Here is a 25,313-nt window from a genome sequence, read left to right on the forward strand (position 1 = left end):
GATCTGAAAGAAACACTAGTATACAATACTTTAGGTCGTAACCTCGGCTTTCACAAATACAAAAGCAGCATTACGTAGCAGCTGTTCTTAGTTAGTTATACAGTGTTTCGGGAAACATTTAAACAGATTGTACACAACAAGTGAAAGCAATGTCAGCTGATGCTGGTTGTGTTTCTACTTGAGTTTGAAAGTCAAAAGCTGACACTTCATAACAAACGAAAAAAGCATCAATCAAAAAGCTCGTGGTAGTGCAGCGAAACTGTTAGACGCCCGCCGGTTAATTACCATGGCAACAGCCTCCTACACCAACTGCTAATACGATTTCAAACCTTGCCGTGTTTTTGCAAATCAAAAAACGGATTTCCATGGTTTCGCACGATAGTGTTAACTATATATAGAAGTAGGTCTTCTACTGATGTGAACACTTCTCAGTGGGATGGTTTGTTTTACTCTCTACCAATAATAATATTTTGTTCACAGGGGTTCGAATCTGTTTGGATACGCATTTTTCCGAGTAAAAACCTAGACGTTTATTGTGTTTTATACATTTTTCAAATTTGAACTAAATCGATGAAGATCGAATGAATATTTGGGAAGTCTTGGTCATTATTTTTGAAAAAATAATTGTCCAAAACGAGTTTCGAACCTCTGTGATTTTATGTAACAAACCCTAACTTGTAAGGGAGTTGACGTGGTCGCTTGGTTAACTGCATGTCGTCGTGCTAAACCAGTGCTCATGATATCACCCGTTGGCATGACTGGTGATCGAGTTAGGGCGTTTGTAGCTTGAATAACCACAACTAATCTAACAAATACACCGTGAAGTGCCTTGGCATTACATTTATTCACAATAAACACTTATGAAAAATACCAAATATGCGAATGTCTTGCATAAAAAGGTGGTATTTTAAAGTAATACTGCTATTTCACAATTAATATATCAATGTGTCATAAAAAAGATATAAACACTACCCCTTTGAGTCTATTTGGGGCTCTATCTTGTTATTAAATTCACTGTATTCGTTTTGAACGGGTGACATTGTACCTGTAAATTGCGTTCTGTGAGACGTGAAACCTGGCCCAATTCAATAAAAACTGAAGAAACAGGTTCCCATCACATCAGGAAATAAAAACTCTTTGTAATCCTTAATGTACACGTTTATTTCATTGATTAATTCGATAGGACTGAGATCTAATGTTTTTATAAATAATATCACACATGCGGTTTTCAAACATATATTTCATGTGGAAGTAACGATGCCCGTGTTACATTTTATTTTCGCCCCAGGGACTTCCCAAGATAATCCTCCGCGCCACCTGGCGGCGAAATACTTCAAATGCCCGTATGTAACAAGTGCCCTAAAAATATGGCGTCGAAGCTGTAGCAGCGAATGTGGAGCTATTACCTGTAAGATTTTCTTCTTTTGGTGAGTGTGCGTTGATTTTCTCAACATTAATATCTGTAAAATTAGCCGATCTTTGTAAGTGCAAATTACCACAGCTCGATTTCTTCTGGAGGTAGGACACCTTTGACATTTTAGCCGTGTCCTCATTTCTTAAATCATAACATCGAGAACTTCACTTCCGAGCTGTGTGCTCCTAACAACGTACCTGGCTCCAGTTGGCTATTTCAGCCATACGTGGACACTGTTACTTATTTATTATCAATTATTAACACCTCTACTGTGTGTAGATATACGTTTCAATGTGCATTGTGCGGTCACACAAGCACATGTCGGTCAGCTCTCCTCGGTCTTCTCTCAAATCTGAACCGGTGGGCTTGAATACCCAAACTTCGGTGACCCTGCCCTCATCAAGTGAACTTGAGAACTGTTCCCAGCGTGGGGTAATTACTCTCCCGCTAACACACCCGGCATCTTTATTACCTGCCCAGGAAATTTTAGTGAATATGCATGCTGACATTGGTGTTAATCTTATAGCTTGTTTACGCGTGTTTACCTGTTGAACGAAATGCTCTTTCCTATCGATTTTTTGGCCGAGTTGAATCATGCAGGGATGTCCCTTGTGCCACGCCCACACACATTACCTTCCTTCAGATTTAGTCACCAAAGAAGTATTTTAGGTGAATGGCAAACATTAATTCCTGCTTCGTTTGAATTACTTAGAATGAAAATTGACTAAGTTAAGGATCTATCCTTACACTAAGGTCATACCGATTTGTTTTATTTGTCTTTCCTGTTATTTTAAAACTCTAACCTATGTCCTGATCTTTTTTCAAACAAATAATTTTTTAATTGTGTTTTGACAAGAAAGTGAATTATGATACTTTTATGGCATATTTTGACATCAATCCATAAGTGTATACTCACTTTCTTTTGACAAGTTAATGTGTGATAACTGTTACATTGTTGCAAGTGTTTGTCATAATTTTGTTGTAGGTTTTAATAGAATCTGTCCTATTCGCGTCAAATGTCTTGGTTTTCCAGATCTATCAGTGATCAAGATAGGGTTTTTGATCTGTTCTTGTTGACTCTGTACTGATTATGGTTTATAATACAATTCAGTGTCAATGAGATACACATGGAGCGTTATCAATGGAAATGACAGTATTTTCACAAATGTCAAAACCATGAGTTAAGTTTAAATAGTCAGCAAGTAATTCCATGCTAAGGGTCAATCTGATAAATGTGAAGATTTCTGTTGTCTATAGTAAGTTAATATGCCTCACCATGTATAGACGCGTAGTAGTTGCACCAGAATAAGTGATGTAGATATCAGCTGTTACTGCATGTTGGTAATTCGTAATGATTGAGGTCATCTTTACTTTAATAATTATTGGCACAGCTCCTGGCAGGTGTTTATTTCACACCTGAATGAACTGGTGATGCCACATGTATGGTATGCTATTTACCTAGGCTGTCATACATTATAGTGCTGGTATGTTGACTGATAGTTGGATAACTTTTATGACCTTTCACTAACTACAGATGTTTCGTTGCTGCAGAAGTTCCTTCACTTTATGAATACTTACTTCCCTTTGACTTGTAATCTGCTCGCTACCAGCATCTTTAAATTTAATAACCCTTGTATATATGTGTGTGCAGTACACATAATTTTATAACTGCTTGCATGGGACAGTTGAGTTGCCTCGTAGTTCAAGAGTTTGCTCATCTTAACGAAGATTCCAGTTTGATTCCCCAGTGTGTGTACAATCTGTGAAGTCCTTTTCTGTGTTCATCCTGTCTTGGTATTGTTGGATTTATTGCTAAAAGCAGTGCAAAACTAAGTCATTCATTCACTTTAAATGTGAACAACTACATTGGTTCATGATTAAATTCCCTTCATAGAAGACCCACCATCATGATCAGATGAATGTTTTTCTGTCCTGCATCTATGAGGGAGGAGAGAGAGTTCATGATTTGATCTCTGGCCACAGCAGAGATTGGGATAGAGAACCTAGACAATGGGCCATCTTTAGGATTATTACCCATGTTCTTAATTTAGAATGAGCCCCTGCCCTTGTGTCAATAGTAAACTTCAAAATTTAAGTGGGCCAGTTATTATTCTACTGTGCAAAAGGGCCCATGGCCCCTGCCTTTCCCAATCCCTGCACTGTTTACCAACAGACATTATAGCTTTAAGCTTGTGGTTGGAGATCCGTGTCAAGGGGATAAAATAGAGATGGGTTTATGCTGTATCTTTCTTGGGTATCCATGTTTAACTGCGACATGGTATCTTAGTGGTGTGACATCATTAAACTGTAATCATGGTAATACTCTCAACTGGACACTTCCATGTATGTCACTGTGCAATTATCTTGAAAAACAACAACCCAGTTGCTTCAAAATTGATAATGTCTAAAATGTTTTCATGATCATTCTGTGCGTTAAGTTCATGCACAGGTGTGGCAAAAATAACTAGTAGTAACATTTAAGGAATAATTATTCAAAGCTATTTTTGGAGACCCCTCCACTGCAGTAACACAAACAGAGCATACCAGTAGTTAGCCAGCTGTGGCTGTGATAGATATTAATGATATCCTCTCAAATTATCTGTATTATAGAGTTTTAACTTTTAAAAAGTTTTATGGATGTGGGACCAATGGCCTATTTTCAAGCAGGATTTAAGATTGATATCACTAGAACCTTTTTTATAACTTTTATTTCTTTTTGAAAGATTCAGTGTGTTACATGTTTATAGTGAATCGTTTAATGCATAATTTAATATTTTCATTTGTACATTGAATGAACTTGGAATAAAAAAAACATTTAGTATTTTTTTAATAAGGAGGGGCGACATCACTAAAACTCTATTATCTACTGATGCCAATGATAGGCATGATCAGATGGTAGTGTCCTATCTGGCTATTGTAATTTTTAAAATTGTCAGTTTTGCGTGGTGTTTTCTGAGATGATATTTTCTGAATTTTTATTTGAAGCTTCACATGGTAATTTCAAGAGTCAATTACACGTAGAGGATGCAAAGTTTACATCAGGTGTCATGAACTAGACAGCTCATCAGGATGAATCACATTGAAATGTGCAGCTTTAGAATGGAAATTAACATGAAATTCTTAATCAGAACCAAACTTGGGAAGCAGAACATAAAGTGAAAAGATGTCATTATGCTCTTGTTTAAGGTCAGATGTTGATAGGAAACAGGAATGTTACTAATATGTATGGTATAAGTAATTAGTATTCCTTAACATGCCCAAGGGATGTATCCAGACCTAGGATGCTTGCTTCAGGCAAGTGAACTCTACCAGTAACAAATTTTATCCAGAGATATTTCAAGATATGGAGCTATTTAAATGGTTTGTCTATATCATTCAGTGTTCTACTTCTCTGACATTATTTTCAAAATACAGTGTGCATCTATTGCTTGATTTGTAATGTCAGGTAAGTTTAAGTCTTATCCTTCTTAAACATAACAAAAGTCATGTTTTATAAGCATTTATGAACATGACAAAGAACAAATAACTTGCTGCATGATCTGTGATCATCAATCTGTATCATAAGTCTGTGGATACCTAAAGTGAAGACTGCGTTTTTGTTGCTACTCTTAGTCTTACATTAAACTAAGTCATCTATAACATACATAATAACAGTGAAATAGCCAGACTTGTATCTTATCATGTCCCAGGTATAAAGATTAATGAATTGTTGGAATTGTTGTTATTGTTGTTATTTTCTTACCACTGTCCTGTAGGTGGAATATTGCTTAGGTTGACATTATGTAACAAACAAAAGCACCCTGTCAAACACAGTGCCTGCTGATCATGAGGATTTGATTTTTTTTGCAGTCAAAGGTCAAGTTGGTGTTTACCTATTTTTGATAATCATGTGTTGAATCTTTGATCATCAATATTCTTATTCTCCTATTTTCCATGACCATTGATACCATCCTGATGTATATAATCACTGTAATATGCCCATGCTTGTTGCCAAGTCGTCAGGTAGGAATGTATTGTTACCTTGTCAGCTGCTTGTGATGGAAGAAGGAAGTTAGCACTTCGCTAACAGCGTGATCACTTCAACTATTTTAAGCAATCTCTGTAGTTTGTTTCCTTAACAGTCCATGCAGGTAGATCTGTAATGTAACTATGCTGATTAGCTCTCAGGTAGGTGAAGATCATGGTTAGATGATCTTCAGCAACCCTTGTGTCTTAAATGTGTCAACCAATGGCATAGACCAATGTGTACCTGTAATTGGATACCAGTCACCAGATTTTCTTGTCCAGATTTTCTTGTCCAGATTTGATTATTTACAGACATATTTGATTATCTAAGTGTTCAAAGACATTTCCTGCTTGATAACGGTACAGGAATATGTATCAAGATGTCACACTCTTGTAATATAGAAGTTGTCCTTTATAATGTTTGTCATTTGTTTACTTGCCCACTTCTAAAATGTTGCTCAGAGAAGCTGCAAAACAAATGCTACGTCTGGTTGTTTTGATTGTCATCACAAATAATGTTTTAGCACAGATTGCGTAAGTATTGTGATAATGTAGGACAATAGATGAATCTGTATTGATATTGAATTATTGATTACCGGGAATTCACACGTTTTGGCTCACATGATATTTACAGGCTTAAGTCTGGATTTAATTGTCTTAGATGTAGTTACTAGTTAGTCCTTTCATGATAGTTTGTGTTTTGCATTAATTAGACCGTCCATTTTATCATTCACGTTCACATTTAGTCACTCGAGTAAACATTTTCATAATTTTCAGTTTTGAATTTTTAGACCAGAGTCTTGTTCAAGGAGTTGTAAAAATTCACTATTCTTTATATTTTCATCAAAATATTGTGCATTTAAGTGCTGTCCCTAAAAATGGTTAAAATATTTCACCACTAGAACAGTGATACAGGGTATTCCCATCAATTGCCACAGAAACGTATAATTGATCATTCTGGTTCACAGTAATTAACTATTGATGAAATGAGGTGCTTAAATGTTTTTGTGTGATCATCAATTTAATCATTAGTAGATGCATCATTATATGGTGATACTTTAATTATACTTTATCAAACTAGAATTTCCAGTAAGCCATTCTGTTTTAGCACTAAACTACATATCCCCAAATACTCATACTCCTGTACATCAAGATGGATGCTGCTCTAATTGTGCTAGGTATATATTTTGATCCGCATCATACACGGTCAATATCCTCACAATCGCCATGATTAGTGAAGATAAACACACAAATTGTACCATGTGTGTAGGTAGTATTTATACTAAGAAACTATTGTACAAAAGATAATATATTGTTTTGTGACCTGAAGGGCATATGGGATACATTGAAACTCATCAATATGTATCAATGTTTGAGTTGAGATAGAATATGTATTGATGTGAGAGATCGCCATGTGTTTTGTGATAATAGAATATCATAGATAATAGCACCAACCACCAGAATAAACATCAAATAAATGATCTTACATGGGTAGATACCATTTAAGAAAATAATTTAGTCAAGGATGGAAATTAAACCCGGGTTAGTCTATTTGTGGTAACACATATAACAAGCAAACATGAAATGTCCTGAAGATAATTTTCAACATTAATAAAACTGGTCTTGGCTTGTACAAATTTCCATATGCGTAAATATCTTTTGAGTTTTAGAGATATATCAGTGGACGGCTGTGAGCAGAGTTTGTAATCCCTGGACTGGTATTGTCTGTTTTTGTTTTGATTATGGTAAAGTAAACATGAATCAGGATTTATTTTGAGTCCTGTATTTGAGCATCTTCGATATCTGCAGGGCATACATTCTGATCAATCTCCACCATACCCCGAATGCATCTAGGGCTCAGCCCGATGAATTTATTACCTCCCTTGGTTAGCTGTTTAGCCAATCATGTGTCTACACTGGGAACTTGAGCATAGTAATCACAACTCACTTTCACTTTTTAAATTTTCTAAATGATAAACCTTGTCAACACAAACCATGCAGAGGTTCACTGAAAGAGGTAGGAGTTTTTGCATGCATTTTTTTAAAGTTTCGGACCTGTCAATTTGTCTGTATGGTTTCCCCTAAATATGAGCCGTCACAGACTCTGTGACTAGCAGGCTTACTTGTAATGGCGGCTACTGTGAGATTGTGGAGCCAAGAGAGGGAGGTAATGAAATAAGTTATCGGGCTGACCTGTAGATGCATCCAGGGTATAGTGGAGACTTTGGAACGTATACTCTTGAGATATCGAGGATGGTATTTGAGGGTCCCTGGGACTAATGCTTGTAGTTTCCAGAGTCATGGACAACAAAATGGGGATGCAGACACTTAAATATTAGTAATACTGTTATTGTATTGTGTATCATGATCAACACATCAATCAGCAGCAGCAGTGAAATAACAAATGACACCAGAACCTTTATGAGCCAAACTCAAACTCAGTTATAACTTATTGTTGCTTGATTAGGATTTTTACAAAAGTGTTTGGACTTTTTCCACATCCTCATGGTTGTGCTAATAAATTTTGTTGCATCCACTGTCAGTTTTTATGCGTATAACATGAATTTGCATTCAGTAAATCCTGCATGAAAAATGCTAAATAAATGGCTTAGACAACAAAATGCCTTGGAATCACTGACAATTTATTCATTTCCTAATAATTTTAAAATGTTTACTTTGTTTACAGGACACTTGATTATTCATCATAATCATGTTCAAATCCAAGAAGAAAAAGCCTGCAATATCGGACCCAATAAACTTCGAGCACCGTGTCCACACTGGCTTTGACAGTGAACATGGAGTTTTCTTTGGTCTACCGGCCCAGTGGACAGGCATCATTGGGGTGGAAAAGGAGAGGCCAAGGCCTATTGTGGATCCATCCAGTATCACACACACAGACATAGAACCACTCAAGGTAACTCACAGTGTGTTTACAGTGTAGTGTGAAAGTAATGCTGTCATTGCCATGTGTCGAAAGTCTCAAATACCTTTGTTTTCATGTCTGATGTTTTACAACCAGAAAAAATGGTTACCTTGATGGCTTCGTTATGAATGTGTTTTCTTTCATGCAGTCCAAATTTAGCTCATCTATGGTACTTGCCTTCAAGTTTTATGTTAATCAGCTATTGTGAACCCAGCTGTGGTGAGAGTAGTAAAATGTCAGTGATAATGGTCTTCACGGTCAAGTTTCGCTCATCACGCCAAGGTCCGGGGTTTGATTCCCCACATGTGTACAACATGGGAAGTCCATTTCTCATGTTCCGCGCCACAATATTGCTTGAATGTTGCGACATAAAACCACACTCACTGACCAACAAGTCGCAAGTTAGGCTGAACTCAGTGTCTATTCTGAGACCCTGATTGCGCGATTCGCGCTAATAATGTTCAAATCACGCCTCATAAAAACAACAAAACAACTGTCACGCATAGTAATTTGCTCCCTAACCATGCTAACTACCTTTCAAAAAACATACGAAAAAAGCCTTATACTGACGAGGAATGATTTTTTAAATCGGAGTCGGCCACAGAGTCAAGTTCAAGTGACAACGTGTAAACATAACAGAGTAACCTCCCTTGGTTAAAACCACTATCGGCACAGGGGAAACAAAATTCCATTCATATCAGTATGAAAATATATTTTTTCAAAACATTTTCTGATGAAGTTATGATTTGATTAATTAATTAATTGACAACGTTTGACTATGAACTCTAAACATAGTGCTTGTGAACAGCACTTGCAAAACACAGTTTCGTCGATCTTTTTTTAGAACATCAGTGTGTTTCAGCTTCGTTTTCGAAATCAGACAGTATTATCACTTGAAGTTGCAGATAACAAATGAATATGAAATTCTTCTTTACAACGGTTTGTGGTAATTTAGCATAATTAGTGCTATGCAAAAGAATGAAAATAACTGACTTTTTCACTCAAAAAACACTGAGAAAGCAACAGTATCCACCATGTCTCCGCAGACTGATACGTCTGTTAAGGAGACGTGTAAATCGAAAGGCAAGCAAAACCCCGAGACTGACCGCGGTCCCTCCGACTATTAAAAAAAACCAAACCAAGTGTTTTTCAGGAAACAAATGGTTGCAAGAATGGCCATGGCTCTCTTAAAATGAGCTTGGTGCTATGATATGTGACTATTGTAGCCAAAGTAAAATGAGCAGAAGTTTCACTGGTGGTGGTTGCAATAACTTTCGGACATCCACACTATTTTGAAAGACGATAATACAGGTATTCCCCCCTACATTTTCCAAATCCCCCCTCCTTTTTTGTAAGGGGGCGACAAATCCCCCCTAGATTTTCAGTTCTAGAATAGACACTGCTGAACTCTAAAGCAGTTTGCAATTCGTGAATGATAGATAAATGTTGGGACCAAACAAATTCATAAAAAATTAAATGCTGTAACCATTTCTGACTTGTTCAAGCATTAAGCTACTTGAGACTTAAGAGCTCTTCATAAAACCAAATCTAATTCAGATTACCAGTACTATGCTGTCTAATGTCAAAGGTTCAGTGACCTCATTGATATTGAACACTAAGTGGCGTTTGGTGTTGTCATTTCTTGTTAAATTAACAATTGTGAACTGTAATTATGGTTGTAGGATACACTTAGTCTTATCAATGTAAGTTATTTTTCTCATACATCACATTTGATATGAGGTATCAGTTAATGCACTTAATGTTAAGTGTGAAAAATAAGTTTTTATCCATTTTGTAAGTGTTTATGCTCAGCGCTTTATTGACTTAAAAATTAATATTTGAAAGATTAACTGGAGAGCTTTTGTAAATATGCTAGTTGCAAAAGTTGTTCCATTGGTAGTTTGGGTGAATTATTTCTGCCCGTGATATATTCAGTGCCACTCTTTTATTATTTGCATGGAAGTGTAGTCACCAGCATAGACATTAATTCATTTTTTGTCCTGGATCCATGATTTTATTTTCATTAATATATATGTAACTTACAATCAAACTTCCTTTCTGATGACATGTCATTTAGTGTCAACAGAGTTACAGATAGCTTACAATGCACACAGGTTACATTAGTTTGTGATAACTGTTTTTATGTTTTTCCCTCCCTTTCCAAGATCCACCTATGAACCTGAAGGTTGAAAAAGTTGTACTTACAGCCATAACTTTTAATTACGGGGGCTGACATACTTTCTATTTGTGTTGTCTTGTTCATCATAGACTGCCTCTGTAGCCTAGTGGATGGAGAGTTTGTAAGCAGTGAGGAAAAATGTTAAATGGTGGTACTTGTTGTTACCTTGCCTTATCACTAATGTGACAGGACATAACCATGTTAGACAACAGAGTGGTATGTCAGTGGGCTGGCAGAAAGTGCGATAACCTGGAATGCGACATTAGACCATATTTTCTCAATCGCCTTTCTTTGAGGGAGATTAAGCATATGTATTCTGATATATTCTGATTCTATTTTCAGTCACAAGCTATTATTCGAGGTCATTCACAAGCAGATCTAAATGGTTTCCTCCAACAAGGACGGGGTATCAGTGTGGCAAGGTCAAACTCATTGCGAAGAGAAAGCCCACCGCCATACAGAAGGAACTTTAAGCCAAATGCAGACCACCCACCTGTACCTGAAGATGAAATGTCACCTGGGAGGTTCAACGAGTACCCACAAGGACACCCAGGATACCCAAGGGATCAAAATGGTCAGAACAGGGATTACTCTCCCCGGGAATACAGAGGCGATCCCCGGGAATATGGGCGCAATATTCATGAACGGGATCCAAGAGATGATCGATACCCGCCGGGAATGGATCCTAGAGATCCACGAAGAGAAATGCGTGATCCTCGAGAATATCGAGGGGATCCCAGAGACCTAAGAGATCCAAGGGATCCCCGATTTGTCCATCCGGATCAGCGAGGCCCACAGCGTGACCCGAGAGACCATTCTCAAGGTGGGACATTGGAACGGCGCCAGAATGGTCCAAATGATTATGACAGAGGACTGAATAATTCTTATGGCAGTGATCCTTATAATAGTTCATTTGAACAACGAAATCGTCCAAGGGATATGCCGCAGCAAAATAGTAGGTACGATCAACCAGATGGGAGGGGTGCCCCCAATGACCGCCACCAGTTTCACAATGGAGTTCAGACAAGTCCCCCTAGACCTGGACAACACCCCCATGGCTTCTCTGAACTGGGACATCCTAAATCTCCTGTTGCCTTGCATTATGAGAGGGTGAGTTATGCAATGTATATAATCCACACTGATCTTTGTTTTGTGATATAGTTCTTGGCGAGTTGCATGAAAGGTTTTTGTGGGTTTGTGTTTTTAATTTCTCTTTTTTGGCAAGTTGTCATGGTCATAATCATCATCATCATCTTTTTTTCAGTTTTGTTGTCATGGTTACGTTCTTGATATTCATGCAGGATAACAGGATGCCATCATTAAATTAGGAAGACAGCACCTGACTAGAAAATGTTCTAAGGCAAGGTTTTATCTACTATCTACCCAGCTCACATATTCAGCACCAAGTCTTTAGGAAACGTTAATTAAATCTCCTAAACTGGAAAAAAAAGAATTATTTTAGTCAACATTGAATTATTTCACTTTTCATTTCAACCTGAGAGTCATAAGTTAGAGACTAGACTAGAATAAACATATGTACTATACATGGTAGAATGGATATGAGGCATAAGTTAATGATGCTAGTATTGTTTATTAAAATATAGATAAAATCCATTGATCCATTCCAGTGCTATTTTGAATGTGTGCCATGATACAACATGAAAATATGAATTAGGACGTGATTAATGTATGATTTGATGGAGATGATTTGATGCAGTGTGTATCATCACATAGGTAGTTGTTTGAGAATATTGCATCGATATCTGGCAGCCAAATCAAACATTGAATTGTAAATTGTTTCAGATAAAGTTATCAAAATCAGATAAAGTTATCAAACTTGCTGCCCCACTTTGAGGTACCGGGCTTGAGAATGAACTGAATTTGATAAATCAATTTTAGCTTACATTAGGACTTAACTATAGAGACCATGCTCTGTGGCAGTGATATGTATGCAATACTGGTGCAACATTATTATTTAGCTTTTTCTTGGACCATTTTTGTTAATTTTTTTTTATTCCAGTTTCCTATCTGCATTTTGATGTACTGACATTTAACACAATAAGTGTGATAAGTAGCATATGACTTTTTAGGAGATTGTTTTCCAATGGCTGGTCAGAGTTACCCACTACAAAGGTGGGAAATGTAAGGCTTCAGTGGACATGAATTTATGTACCTTTTAGTGCTGTACCTCGTGGGGTAAATCAGGTTGATGGCTGGACCACTTTGTTTATAACTGTAGAAATAATGGGATTGATCATTCGAAATACTACCTCTTGGGAGCTGCTATTGTCTGTAAATAGCCAAACAACCTCAGAAGTTACTGAATAATTCCAAACAGTTGTATTTTAAGAGTTATTAGGGTTTACAGGCTAATGGATCAACAGGACATATTGCAGTTTCACAGTATCCCAAGTAGTGTGTATAATTTTTTAATCTGTAATGGGTAGCTGAACAAAAATAATGAGCTTGTGAGACTCATATTGGTCATCATGAAATATTTCATTGCTTAGTTCAGAATATGTAGCTAATTAGATGGAATAATTTATTATTCAGATTTTATATAATATTATAATATAGCTGTCATGTTGTGACTTGTCTGATGTCAAACTGATGATCAAACTCAGGTTGCCATGTAGACACAAGTTCAGTGTTTAGTAAAGTTCTTTGACCAGGCGGCCCAGCTGCAAACAGTCAAGTATCTACCAAAAATCATGTGTCTAGACAAGCAGCCATTTCTCTACGATTCCAAACTAAGTGCCTGTGTCTGGCAAGTAGGGAAAGAAATGGTGATGTTGTTCTGTATAAGATTTTTTAGTGTCCATTTTTTGTGTGTCTGCCAAGTCAGGTTGGTAGTTTCACATGTGTGTCTGTCATAAACAAACCAGATATGCTTGTTCCCAAAGCCCATATGGTACTGTACTTTCTGTCCAATTTGTAAATAATATTGCCAAAATAGTTTTTATTATTTGCCTTCAGTGTATAAATAATGATTCTCATGATTGGCCAGAGTGCAACATCCTGTGTAAATATTCTATGACCTTTTACCTTGCACCTATCAGTAGGTTATCTACAACACAGGGCGGACGGATCCCAGTCAGAAAGTGCTTGATTACTGGCTAGCATCCCTGGTAGTAGTGTGTTGTGCTAATCCCTCCACCTACTGTAAATGTTTGTAACCCAATTGTAACCATATTGTAATTTTCACCAAATCTCTGACATTATCTCAGTAAACATGGTAAACTCACACTTTTCTTGGCTTGTAAAATGATATCTACCCAACATGACCATAGAAACTGCCTCTCCAGAAGTAAACAAATAAATAACGAAAGGTGAAATGTCACCTGGTACAATACACAATATATCAAATCCACCTTGACCCCAGTGCCAGTCTGGCTAGTTAAACCAAACCAAATAAACAAGCATGATGGATGTGACCAAACCGCCCAGTTCCTGCATCTGTGGATGGAAGGGCCGACCAGCAACATGGGCTTGGCCTTTCCTGATAGAAACCCTTGTTTCTGTGGCCATGGTAACTTAAGAGCTTAGAACAATAGGTCAATCCCCCCTATCCAACACAAGCCCTGTTGTTTATGTTGCAGGGACAGGCCTGGTTACAGGTTCACCTGATACCATAGGCTAGAGAAGGGATCCATTTCACCAGACAGCCTATATGATGGTGTCTGGCTCTTCACATCTCATTCTCAACATGGGATTCCATGAATGATGTTTATTTCAGATTTGCAGTATAGTGGCCATTCTCTACATATAGCAATAAATTTCTGTTGAAAGTAGAATAAGTGTAATCAAGTGTCATAGTTTTGTTTTAGAGGTCCAAGAAACATAACAATGTAGGAGTCATGAAATTATAAATTAATTGATTTTATCCTTGTCATGTAAACCTCTGTAGTTCTTACATATAAAATTTTCCCAAGACATGTTTTTATTTTTTAACTGACGTGCTGACGTAATCATTCATTAGTTGTACGATTTTTTCAACATGTTTTTGTTCGATGCAGTTTGATCTTCTAACTTTGCTTTGAGAACATCTGCGAATATGTGCTTGAGAAGTTTCTATTTCAACATCATAAGTACTATGTACATTGAATAACTCAACATTCAGGTCCTGTCTTATATATTGCTAGGCCACAAAACTTGTAACTACTCCAACTATATATGGCATTTTGGTTAAGTGTATAAAGTAAAAGAAGTTACCTTTACCTTGTTTATAATGATTTCAAATTATCAAAATCATTTCCAGGTGTATATTTGTAATCTGAGACCAGTGTTAGTCTTCTGTGACCTGTGAGGTACAGATAATCAATATTAAGATCCAAGCAATATGCTCAAGCAGTGAATATTGTTGGGTTTATATATAATAATGTTGTCATGAAGTTGGATATAATCTGTTTGACAGGCTGAACAAACAACAGTATGAAAAGCAAAACAAGGTACATGACCAACCCTCCCCTCTTTCCACTCACTTAAAAACTAACCCAGAACAATATAAAAACTGAAACACCAGAATGGAAAACTAAAACAAAAACAAATAATTTACAAAAAGTGTCTCATTAAAGTTATTGCCTAGCAACATTTTACTGCTCAACATGATCAAAGAGAGCATTTTGAAATGAAGAAAAGTATGAGAGCTTTTCATGCTTTTGAGGTGGTATCTTTCCCGGAAAAATGCGAAAGTTATAACTTTTTAATGTTAGGTTATTGATAATATCCATTTTGTATTTGGAAAGAACAATGTCTTCCTTTTCATTTCCGCTTCATGCGTGAAAGGTGTATAATCGTGTGTCAGTATTTCAGAAAATCATAATCTTCATTATTTTTTATCAAAGGAGTATTTTCTCCCAAAATGCAGTTATGACCCTGATGGACACTTTTACAGGATCTGAAATGGCTGGCTGTCAGATCATGGCAACATCAAAATTGATTCTCATTTGCGTTCTAGCCCTTTTCTTTCATGTCCATTAGGACCAAGTCCTTATTTCATTACATCACTCTTTCATCACATGGCTAGTCTGAAATGAATGTTGTCATTCACTAGGAAGGTGCTGTTGAGATTTATTCTGTGCATTGTGAATGTGTTAACTCAGTGGCAACTAACCAAACTCCTGCAGTTTGTTAATAACACATGCGTAACATGCCCAGTTTGGTTTTCTCTGCTGCTTCAGCATTAATTGATCCAGTAATCAACATCGGTATGTCTTTGTCAAAGTGATGTCCATTGCTGCAATTTTCTGCTACATTTCACATTGACATTGGACATGGTAAAACTAACTCAGGCTCTGTGCTAATTGACTGATGGGAGTATGGAAGCGGGGTCCTCATTATGCTTGATTAATAAACATGGGGTAACTGCACTGGGCAGTTATTGTTCAGGAGGCTAGTACAGTTTGTCATGTTTATACAGGTTCCAAGTTTAAGTTCCTGACAAATCAGCGTGATTTGTAACATGCATGTTGCATATACAACTTATCGAACTGCAGTTTATTGGCCATGTTACAAATAAGGATTTAGAAATTTGGTAAGGTCTGGTTTAGTGTAAAATGTGTAGGATTTACTTTTTCTGTCCCTGTCATGTCTCACTCACGCCTTATTGTTTTGCATGGGAAAAGAGATGGGGAGGGTTTGGTTGGGTAATTTCTTCTACATTTCAATAAATTTTTACTTACTGATTTTGTCATTGAGATCCCTAGGTGGTTGAAAAGGTGTGATGGGTGACCAGTTACCATGGAAATGGATCTGCTCTTGGAAAGACTGTTAAAAGGAAATTGTTTTATGAGCAAGATTCATTGCTATTTTTTCCTTTATTACATTGCTCCCTCTTTTTCTGAAGAATTGTCCGGACTGTGAATCTTTTCTCATTTTAAATAGTTGACGATTGCAAATATCAACAGCTCCCATCACACCCTTCTGTTTTCTGTCTTTGTTGATACAACTCTTGCATGAGATTTTTCTAGCAGCAACCATTGCTCTTATTTTCCTGGGTTTAAGTTTGGGTAAACAACCCTGGGAATACAGCTTTACAGCCTACCAGGATATGTTTCTTTTTGGACCAAACCAAACATCATGGTATAACTAATTATATCTACCACAATTACTGTTGAGGAAGCAATGATTCACTTAACTTCAGAAATGAACCAAAAGCTTAAGCAATAATCTCTGTTTCTCGTTGTGGTATTTAATTTGTCGACATAGGCTTAGTCTGCTAGTCTTAAGATTAGTGGAAATCTAGGAGGGCTAGTTTTCTCCCCCAATCCAGTAAAGTTGTGTGCGTCTAGTCTGAAATGACGTGAGGTCCATCGGTATTTTACAGTATCAGTATGTGACATCATGGTGTTTCTTGAACAAGTGAATCATTGCAGCCTTTTAACAGTTTGTTGGTTGTATGCTCGTCACATTCCTGCATGTGTTTGTGCATGTAACGCTGCTAGACTAGCCACCCTCTTTTCTCTCTCAAGGGTGACCAGTCCCCTAATAAGCCAAACAACAGCCAGCACACACACCGCCCCCCTCACTCGCCCAATCAGAAGCCCTCACCCCCAGGCGGCAAGTCCCCGCCCCACAGCAAGCAGCCAGGACCCAGCCCAGAGCAGCAGCGACTCTCACATGAACAGGTTTGCCCATCACCACTTGTTATCTCATCACTGTGGATATGCGATTTATACCATGAGTATGTTGCACAATAGTGTACTATTTTTATGTTAATACTTTGGCAGTTAATTTTCATAGCACTCTTTCATTTTCATTCAAGATCATTTTCATTCTTCAATTTTATATTTATGTTCATTTTGTCAATGCTACAACAATTTTTTTTTAAAAAACTAAAACTATGTAAACAAAATTATTATGAAATTATGAATTATTCATATCTAAAATATGAATTGATCCAAATTTCAGTCTTGTCATAATGATTTCAAACAGACCAGTTATGAAACAATATTTGTGCATTATTTCAGTGGCTAATGAGCTCCTCCAGAGCTGATGGCTGTAACATTATGTGTTCACAGAATAACTGAGTAGTGTGTCTGGCTGCTCTCTGCTTCTGACACCTAACTGGCATTACAATGCATGTGTGATGTTGTAAGAGTGCATGTTCAGTCTGCAGACCATGCATAAATCACACCCGACTCACTGTCACAATAATCTTGTCAGTATGGTGTTCATTGTCTTGTTTTATTACCTGTTTTGAAATCTGTGGTGTAGAACATAACACTTTTATTTTGTGTGTTGCACGCCTTTACCTGTACTGGGTTTTGTCTTTCATTTTATATACTCCTCCTTCTATTCTTTTTTTTCAAAACTATATGGAAATTTTTTCAAGTAGACCGACATCAAACCAATCATACAGGAATCTAGTGGAATCCATCAGAATTCATTTGTGCATAATTTGTATATATCAAGATATATTTTGGGTTAAATGTCATTTGTTTTATACAAATGTATATAGAACACATCGTCACATGAATTCTTTCATTTGTCACGTCTGATTGTTTGCTGGCAATTAAGAAAACGGTTTTGAATAAGTGTTGAAATACCAGGGTCCATAGGAAGATAAACACTGTGAACCTGAACCTATAAATGCATGTCAAAATGTCTTCTGACTGAAAGTCTACATAGAAAAATTAAATTGCAACCAGGAGTGTGTTTGATACACCATGAACCATGGCTATAAGTTTTTTCTTTTATTTGAACTGCCCGGGGGAAAAAAAACTTTAGAAATATTGTCTTGGCTTATTCCTTAATATTTAAAATGGACAAAACAAACTGGAATATTGGACACCAGTCAGTCTTTTTTTATGCAGGAATGATCGTAAACAAGTCATTCTTTCTATGCTTGCAAAGACTTTACTATTGATTCTGTGATTTTGAATTATGATTCACTTTCATTCCTGTGTGTTTCTGTGCAATTCCTCCAGTGTGTTTCTGTGCAATTCCTCCAAAGGTTTTGAAGTCAGGCAGGGTTGGATAGCCTCAAGTGGATAAAGTGTTTGCACAGGGTTGATTTCTCTCACAAGTACAGTGTGTGAAGCCCATATTGGGTGTCTCTACTTCTGATGTGGCTGGAATATTGCCTAAAATGACACTCACACACTCACTCCCACACTCGCTTATTGAACTAATGTGTTTGGTGTAGGCAATAGTAAGAATCACCAAAATTGTTTATCTTCTTGAATGGTTTTGGACTTTTTCAGATTAGGTCAATTGTTTAGAGATAGATGCATATTTCTGACATTACTATTTCTAGTTCCGAAATGCACTACAAATGGTGGTTTCACCCGGTGATCCTCGTGAGTTCTTGTCGGACTTTGTCAAGATTGGAGAAGGTTCAACAGGTATTGTGTGCATCGCTAACGACCGATCCAGAGCCCAACAGGTTGCTGTTAAAAAGATGGATCTGAGAAAACAACAGAGAAGAGAGCTGCTGTTTAATGAGGTGTGTAATTAATTTAACCTTGTATAAATTTGCCTGATTGTGACAGCCATGTGCGCCTCTAGAATAGGCCATATCGTCACCTTTTCAATGCTCTAGAATAAGTGGAAAAGATGCTTTGGTTAAATGTGCAAGTCCAAATTATGATTTTTCTAAGATTATTCTAAAGATGAATATCATAAAAGTCCAAGGGAATACAATTGTTTTTATTAGTAAATAAAGAGGTGATATCTTGAAACAACTGACATGTTTCAAGGTGGTAAACAGGATTTTTGTTTTATAAGAAATACATTCTGAGATTAAAGTGAAAGCTGATGACATCTTAAGGAAATAGTTAGAAGATGCTTGAAGTTGTGGACAAGTTAAGTATGATCAGTAGGGTCTACCCATGCTGTGATTATGATTATGTAAGCCCCAAACTGTCAACATCATGAGTAGGACTACTAGACTTTCATTCTCAGTTTCATACTGTTTTGAGACTGCACTAAAGAGAGTTTCTAAATAGTGAAGCATGTGACTTTATCGATAACAACTTTTTGTGTAGAATGATGGTTTGATGTTATTGATTCACCAACTTCTAAGAATGTTGATCGAACAATTGGTTACACAGAGACTGAAATTTAATAAAATTTCATGGATGTAGGTTATTCTCGTTATGTGTACAGCCCTGGAGTTCCAGCAGTTCTGCCAGATGGGAGTGCTTAATTGTATTTTGGACTAGTGAAAGTCCAGAGATGGTAGTCCTCAATAACATATGGGTTTTCTAATTCAGAAACTTTTCTTAATGTTTTTTTTCGCCAGTAATGGGAACCGAATATGACCTATATCCAGTTACTATTGAAGTTTCCAACTGTCCCCTGGATTTGTGTTACAATATTGAATATCTGATGATGCATGTCTGTCTGTGCATGTCTGTCTGTCTGTCTGTCTGTCTGACATGACACTGGTTGTGCTGCAGGTGGTTGTGATGCGAGACTACCATCACCCCAACATTGTAGATATGTACAACAGTTACTTAGTGCTAGATGAGCTGTGGGTCGTCATGGAGTTCATGGAAGGAGGGGCGCTCACAGATATTGTAACACATAGCAGGTAAGCACAGATTCACCTTGTATTTATCAGTTACGAGAGGTTTACCTTGAGTCCTGTATTTGAGGGTCCCTTGAGGACTCATCCTTTTAATTTTAAGGGGTCCTGGACAACCAAATGGGGGTTCCAGACACTTAATTATTAATACTAATGCTCTTATTGTATTGTGTATCATGATCAACACATTAATTGTTACAGTGATGAAACTACAAATGATATTATGTCCCAGCTAGTAGCAATGTCAGTGATAACTTGCTGTTACATAATTGGAATTCTGACAGAGGTACAGTCATCCCTCGGGTCGGGTCTTGGGGTCCACGGATGACCCCCCGCGTTATTAGACACCCACGTTATGGTACCTATTACATAATGCGGAACAAAGGCCTAGTAAAATCGTATTTTCCAAGGACATAACAAAACTGCTATTTAGTGAATTGTGCCCAGTCAAAAATATTTCGTATCATTGAAAGTGAAAGTAAACAAACTTTGAAAATGACAACATATATATGCACGGGAAACTTTCAATCAAAAATCACTAGACATGATAATGTAATTGTTGTTCCTGTTATGTCTTGTCTTTCATAAGTTACTACTGCGATGTTGTTTTGATTATTATTGAGAAAACCCTGCATGTTTTAAGCATCTGAAACAATTGATATATACGATAAACACTGTCAGTTGCCACCTTCGCTGAATTTCACTAGTTTACGTAATTTATATGAGCGCAACAGCCGATTTGTTGATGAGTTATTTTCGATTTCGTGAAGGGGCGAGATCGCAGTTCAACTTTTTTTATGGGAGCCACAGATTACCCCGCAGTTAACCGAATCCGCGGCATCGCGAAGCACGTTATTGCGAGGGATGACTGTATTTGGACTTTTTCTGTGTCCCAGTTACACTGATAAATTACATAGAGTTTACAGTAAAATATTTTGCATATAGGACGCATGAATTTGTGTCGTGTAAATCCCTCAGCAAGGGCATAGTCATATTCATATGTGTACTGTCAAGTTGTTGAAACTGTAAGTACAGTGATTTACTGTATGGTTAGAAAGATTTTATAATGATCGTAAGTATTTTGGAGTGTTTCTGAGTGCTGCTTGCCTGAAAACTAAATCTCAGCAGATATGGTATCTGTTTACTGTATGTTGACAAAGATTTTAAAATGATTGTAGGCGTTTCATGCCTAAAAACTAAATCTCAATGGATATGGTATCAAGTGGACAAATAGACTGCTGACATTTCTTATGCAAGTGAATGTAATGACAAGCACCTCAAAGTGTCAGTCAGTGCAGAGTTATGTCCCCTGCTTGTTTCACAAATGTGAAAAAAAATATCAGTGAGACCCTGAGATACACCCAATTAGCTGGACTGTATCCATGATTATTTGAACTGCTTACATTCACTGCACATATCTAACTGAATAAAGCATCATCATTATGTTTATGTTGCTGTGCCAGGATGTATAGTCTGCTTGTGTTGCCAGGATGGACGAAGTGCAGATAGCAACAGTATGTCGGGCCTGTCTGAAAGCACTGGCCTTCCTCCACTCTCATGGAGTCATCCATCGGGACATAAAGTCAGATTCCATACTGCTGTCATATGATGGAAAGGTCAGTTCTGATTGATGAACTCAGCATTATTAATCATGTTTGCATTGATTCTAAGGGTAACATTGTTCATTTGTCATGCATTTTGAAATTAATACTCAATTCCTGATCAACTAAATCTCACAGAATACATCTTTTGCTGTCCATATGATGCAGGATGTCCATCTATCCTTCTATCCATCTATCTGACGGTCCATATATCCATATTGCTTGCAACATCATTAAACAGGCACAGTGGGATAAGAGTGAAGTATGCCTAAACCTGACAATTTGCCTCAAATTTCAGGTGAAACTGTCAGATTTTGGTTTTTGTGCTCAAGTTACGATGGAGCTTCAGAAGAGAAAGTCACTGGTAGGAACCCCGTACTGGATGGCACCAGAAGTAATATCCCGCCTTCCGTATGGCCCAGAGGTAAGGCATATTGTGGACATGTATATTGACATATGTGAGTTTGCTCAGGTCAAAACAGCCATTTGCGACTCAAACAACATCAAGAAATCACTGTAGGATTTGTGGCATTAAGTTTTGTCAGAGGTATTCCATATCAATTTCTACTACTGCGAAATAGTATGGTGTTAAATAATTTCAGTCTTTGTGCATTTTGTTTCATTTCGTATGAGCTCCATCATACTTCTATATTTTTCTTATCTATCTACTTACCTGAGATCTAGAGAAATTGCTGCTGACTTTAAAAGTTCCTATGCTCAGCAGTACTTAAAAGAAAGTTGTTTAAATTATTTACTTACTTATGCCTGACAGAAAATGCTCTTTCTCTTTAAAGTTCATATGTTTAATATGACAAGACCTGTCTTTTCAAGCGTTGAAACACATTTTGTATTCGGCAGATGTATTGAGCACATATTAGCCCTGGGCCTACATTTTCAAACCTCTCTGAGCCCGGAGATAGTTGTAAGTGACATACATTAATATTAACTTATGACTATCGAAAATCTAGGCCTGGTGTGTAAGCTTACTGTTAGTTGCTTCCCTTAGACATGCCAGAATCCAGTGATTCCTGGTCATTCACTCCCTGATGTGTTGTGTAATTGTGTAGGTGGACATCTGGTCTATGGGCATCATGGTTATTGAGATGATAGATGGAGAACCACCTTTCTTCAATGAACCCCCACTGCAGGCCATGAGGCGCATCAGAGATATGCCTCCCCCGAAACTGAAGAACACACACAAGGTGAGACAACACAGTGACACTTTTCTTGCTTGTGCACTGCCCTAATTGAGTAAACTTTTAAATACCTGGTCTGTGTATTTTAATGTGTGGTTACACAGTCACTTCCTTGGCAAGTTGTCTACTAAGAAGCTCAATTCTTTGAATGTCATTTACAAAGAATCTGTGTTGTTGCTGATTATTTCAATATTTTTACCGACGTCAGTTATGAGTTAAGATCCATCTTTTTTCCTTGTGCTTGGGGTGTTGTTTTGTTAATGTGTGAAGCCTATGTCAAGTGTCCCTTGTTGTGGTATAGCGGTGATATTGCTTGAATATTGATAAAAGCGTCTAGAAAGCAGGCTCATTTCCTCACTTCATCATTTCTTTTTTCTTAGTAGTTGTATATGGCCAACATAAAAAAATTGTTCAAACTGATGTCTTTTGAAGTGTCATTTCTGAACCATGTTTATGACAAGAACCAACTGAAATAAGAACTTGGTGGGGTCAATCTCAGGCTTCTCTGATTGCAAATCCTGCCCCTCCTGATAGCATGGATAGGTGCTCTTGCTTTTGTTTACAGGTTTCCCTGGTCCATGGGAGTAGTAGAATTGCGGTTAGAGTATTTTTTGTTCTGTGAAAGGCCTATGCTTGATTCCCTATGTTGTTATATCATGTCAATCCCATGTCTGCTGTTCTCACTGTGATATTGCTTCACTGTTGCTAACAGCAATTGAAACAGCATACTTTCATACTCTTGCTTCTTACTCAAGGGGCGATGGGGTAGCCTAGTGGTTAAAGTGTTCGCTTGTTACGCTGAAGACACAGGTTCGATTCCCCACATGGGTACAACCCCACCATGATATTACTCGAATATTGCTTAAAGCAGTGTAAAACATTACTCACTCCTTCACTCACTTCATGTCCAAATGTAATTATCACTCCCAGACCACCATAATAAAAACAGAAATTTGTGGCATTAAACAACATTCAGTCAGGACATCAGTCAATAAAAGTTTCAATCATCTTGCCAGGTTTCTCCAAGACTTCAAGGTTTCCTGGACAAGATGTTGGTGCGTGACCCGACCCAGCGTGCCACCGCCGCCGAACTGATGCAGCATCCCTTCTTACGTGAGGCTGGCCCTCCATCATGTCTGATGCCCTTGTTGAGGAGTTTAAGGAATAGCCCGTGCTGAAGTTCCTGTGATTAAAGCTCCTTACACCATCCACCAGATATCTTAATCCTGTGTTCGTGGCAGGTTGTGCCTAACCCTGTTGTGAGTTTAGGCTTGACATAGCAGCTTCCAGATACCCCCATTCTGTAAATACACCCATATATACCAGCTTACAGACTTATGGTGTAACACTTTTGTAGTAAGTGAATTGGATGGGATGTGTGTTTCTAACAAATATCAGCATGCTAAGAAATTGAAGCTTCGGGCTGTGTTTGACATGTATTGTGTAAGCTTGCAAGGTGTATTGGAAGAAGATATGTTGAAGAAAGCTGTGTTACAGAAGAATACAGAACAAAGCTCAGATTCACATAGGTTCCACAACTATGGGCATGAACAGTGCTCAGTGTGGACTAAAAGTATTATTTGGATGTGTTTTTAGAGAACTGCAAATGTTCATGTTATCGTTATCATTTGTCACCAAGATTATGAAGTCAAGACCAGATTATAGAACCCTAAGTGCTGACAGTCAAGTGATGAGGGAACAAAGCAGCTGTTCATATGTTCATGTATAACGACTTGGTCGACTCCTGCAGTCCTTGAACAGTGTTAAACGTTTGTACTCTCACAGACCAAGTACAGTGTTTCCATCTGTACTTTCACAGACAGGGAACAGTGCGTTACATTTGTACGCTTGCTGTCCATGTAAAGTGATGAACATGTTTTACAATGCTTCCCTAATGTCAAGAAGTGGCATTTGCAGTTCTACAGTATAGGCATGAAAGGCACGGTCCATTTTGTAACCCATATATTTAAAGCTGATTGGGTAACTAACTTGCTGGAAGACTGACAGGAGCCCTGGCTATTAGAAAGGTACATGAGTAAAAGCAAGTGATGCAGGAAGAGGGATGTGTATCGTATATAGTTATCTACTTAATTATATCACCATGTGCTCAGTCGATTAATTTCTATTGCGTCGATCGCAATAACGTAGGCTCAGTTATATGTACACAAATGCATATCAGGTTATGGAATTAATACATTATCATTAATACCTCAATTTAATGTTTCACGTTTTCTACATTTCTACACACCTAATGAGGTATGGAATATGCAACAAAGTTCTGTGGACTATCACTACAGAGTGATTTCACAGAGTGTGCCTTTAAATACATGACACATTGCTATGAAAGTAGAGTAAGATAATACTTGTTTTATATTCATCAGATTTGTTGGTCTTCATAACCTGCTGCACTATTCCATCCAAGTAATTTTCACCTTCGTATATACACTGCAATCCGCCCAAGAAAAA

At 37.4% G+C, this 25,313-nt stretch overlaps 1 protein-coding gene across 2 annotated transcripts; it reads left to right on the forward strand.

Annotated features, from left to right (window-relative positions):
- Positions 1-1,347: 1,347 nt before the first annotated feature.
- LOC137293620 (serine/threonine-protein kinase PAK 4-like) lies at positions 1,348-25,313 on the forward strand. 2 transcript variants are annotated; one of them, XM_067824266.1, is made up of 10 exons: positions 1,348-1,427; positions 8,106-8,333; positions 10,864-11,631; positions 16,992-17,147; positions 18,779-18,967; positions 19,923-20,056; positions 21,540-21,666; positions 21,950-22,075; positions 22,719-22,853; positions 23,864-25,313. In XM_067824266.1, the coding sequence occupies exons 2-10, from the start codon at positions 8,130-8,132 to the stop codon at positions 24,023-24,025; spliced, it is 2,001 nt and encodes a 666-aa protein (XP_067680367.1). In that variant the 5' UTR covers positions 1,348-1,427; positions 8,106-8,129; the 3' UTR covers positions 24,026-25,313. The 2 variants fall into 2 exon arrangements, with proteins under 2 accessions (XP_067680367.1, XP_067680369.1); XM_067824268.1 differs by lacking the exon at positions 16,992-17,147.

Source organism: Haliotis asinina, chromosome 8, assembly GCF_037392515.1.
Source record: "Haliotis asinina isolate JCU_RB_2024 chromosome 8, JCU_Hal_asi_v2, whole genome shotgun sequence".
NCBI lineage: Eukaryota > Metazoa > Mollusca > Gastropoda > Lepetellida > Haliotidae > Haliotis > Haliotis asinina.

Bases quoted from the DNA above. Each gene is read 5' to 3' on its own strand.
- LOC137293620 (XM_067824266.1), top strand. From the start codon at position 8,130: ATGTTCAAATCCAAGAAGAAAAAGCCTGCAATATCGGACCCAATAAAC. The intron at 20,057-21,539 runs GTAAGCACAGAT...TTGTGTTGCCAG, and splicing joins GATATTGTAACACATAGCAG to GATGGACGAAGTGCAGATAG. The intron at 22,076-22,718 runs GTAAGGCATATT...GTAATTGTGTAG, and splicing joins GCCTTCCGTATGGCCCAGAG to GTGGACATCTGGTCTATGGG.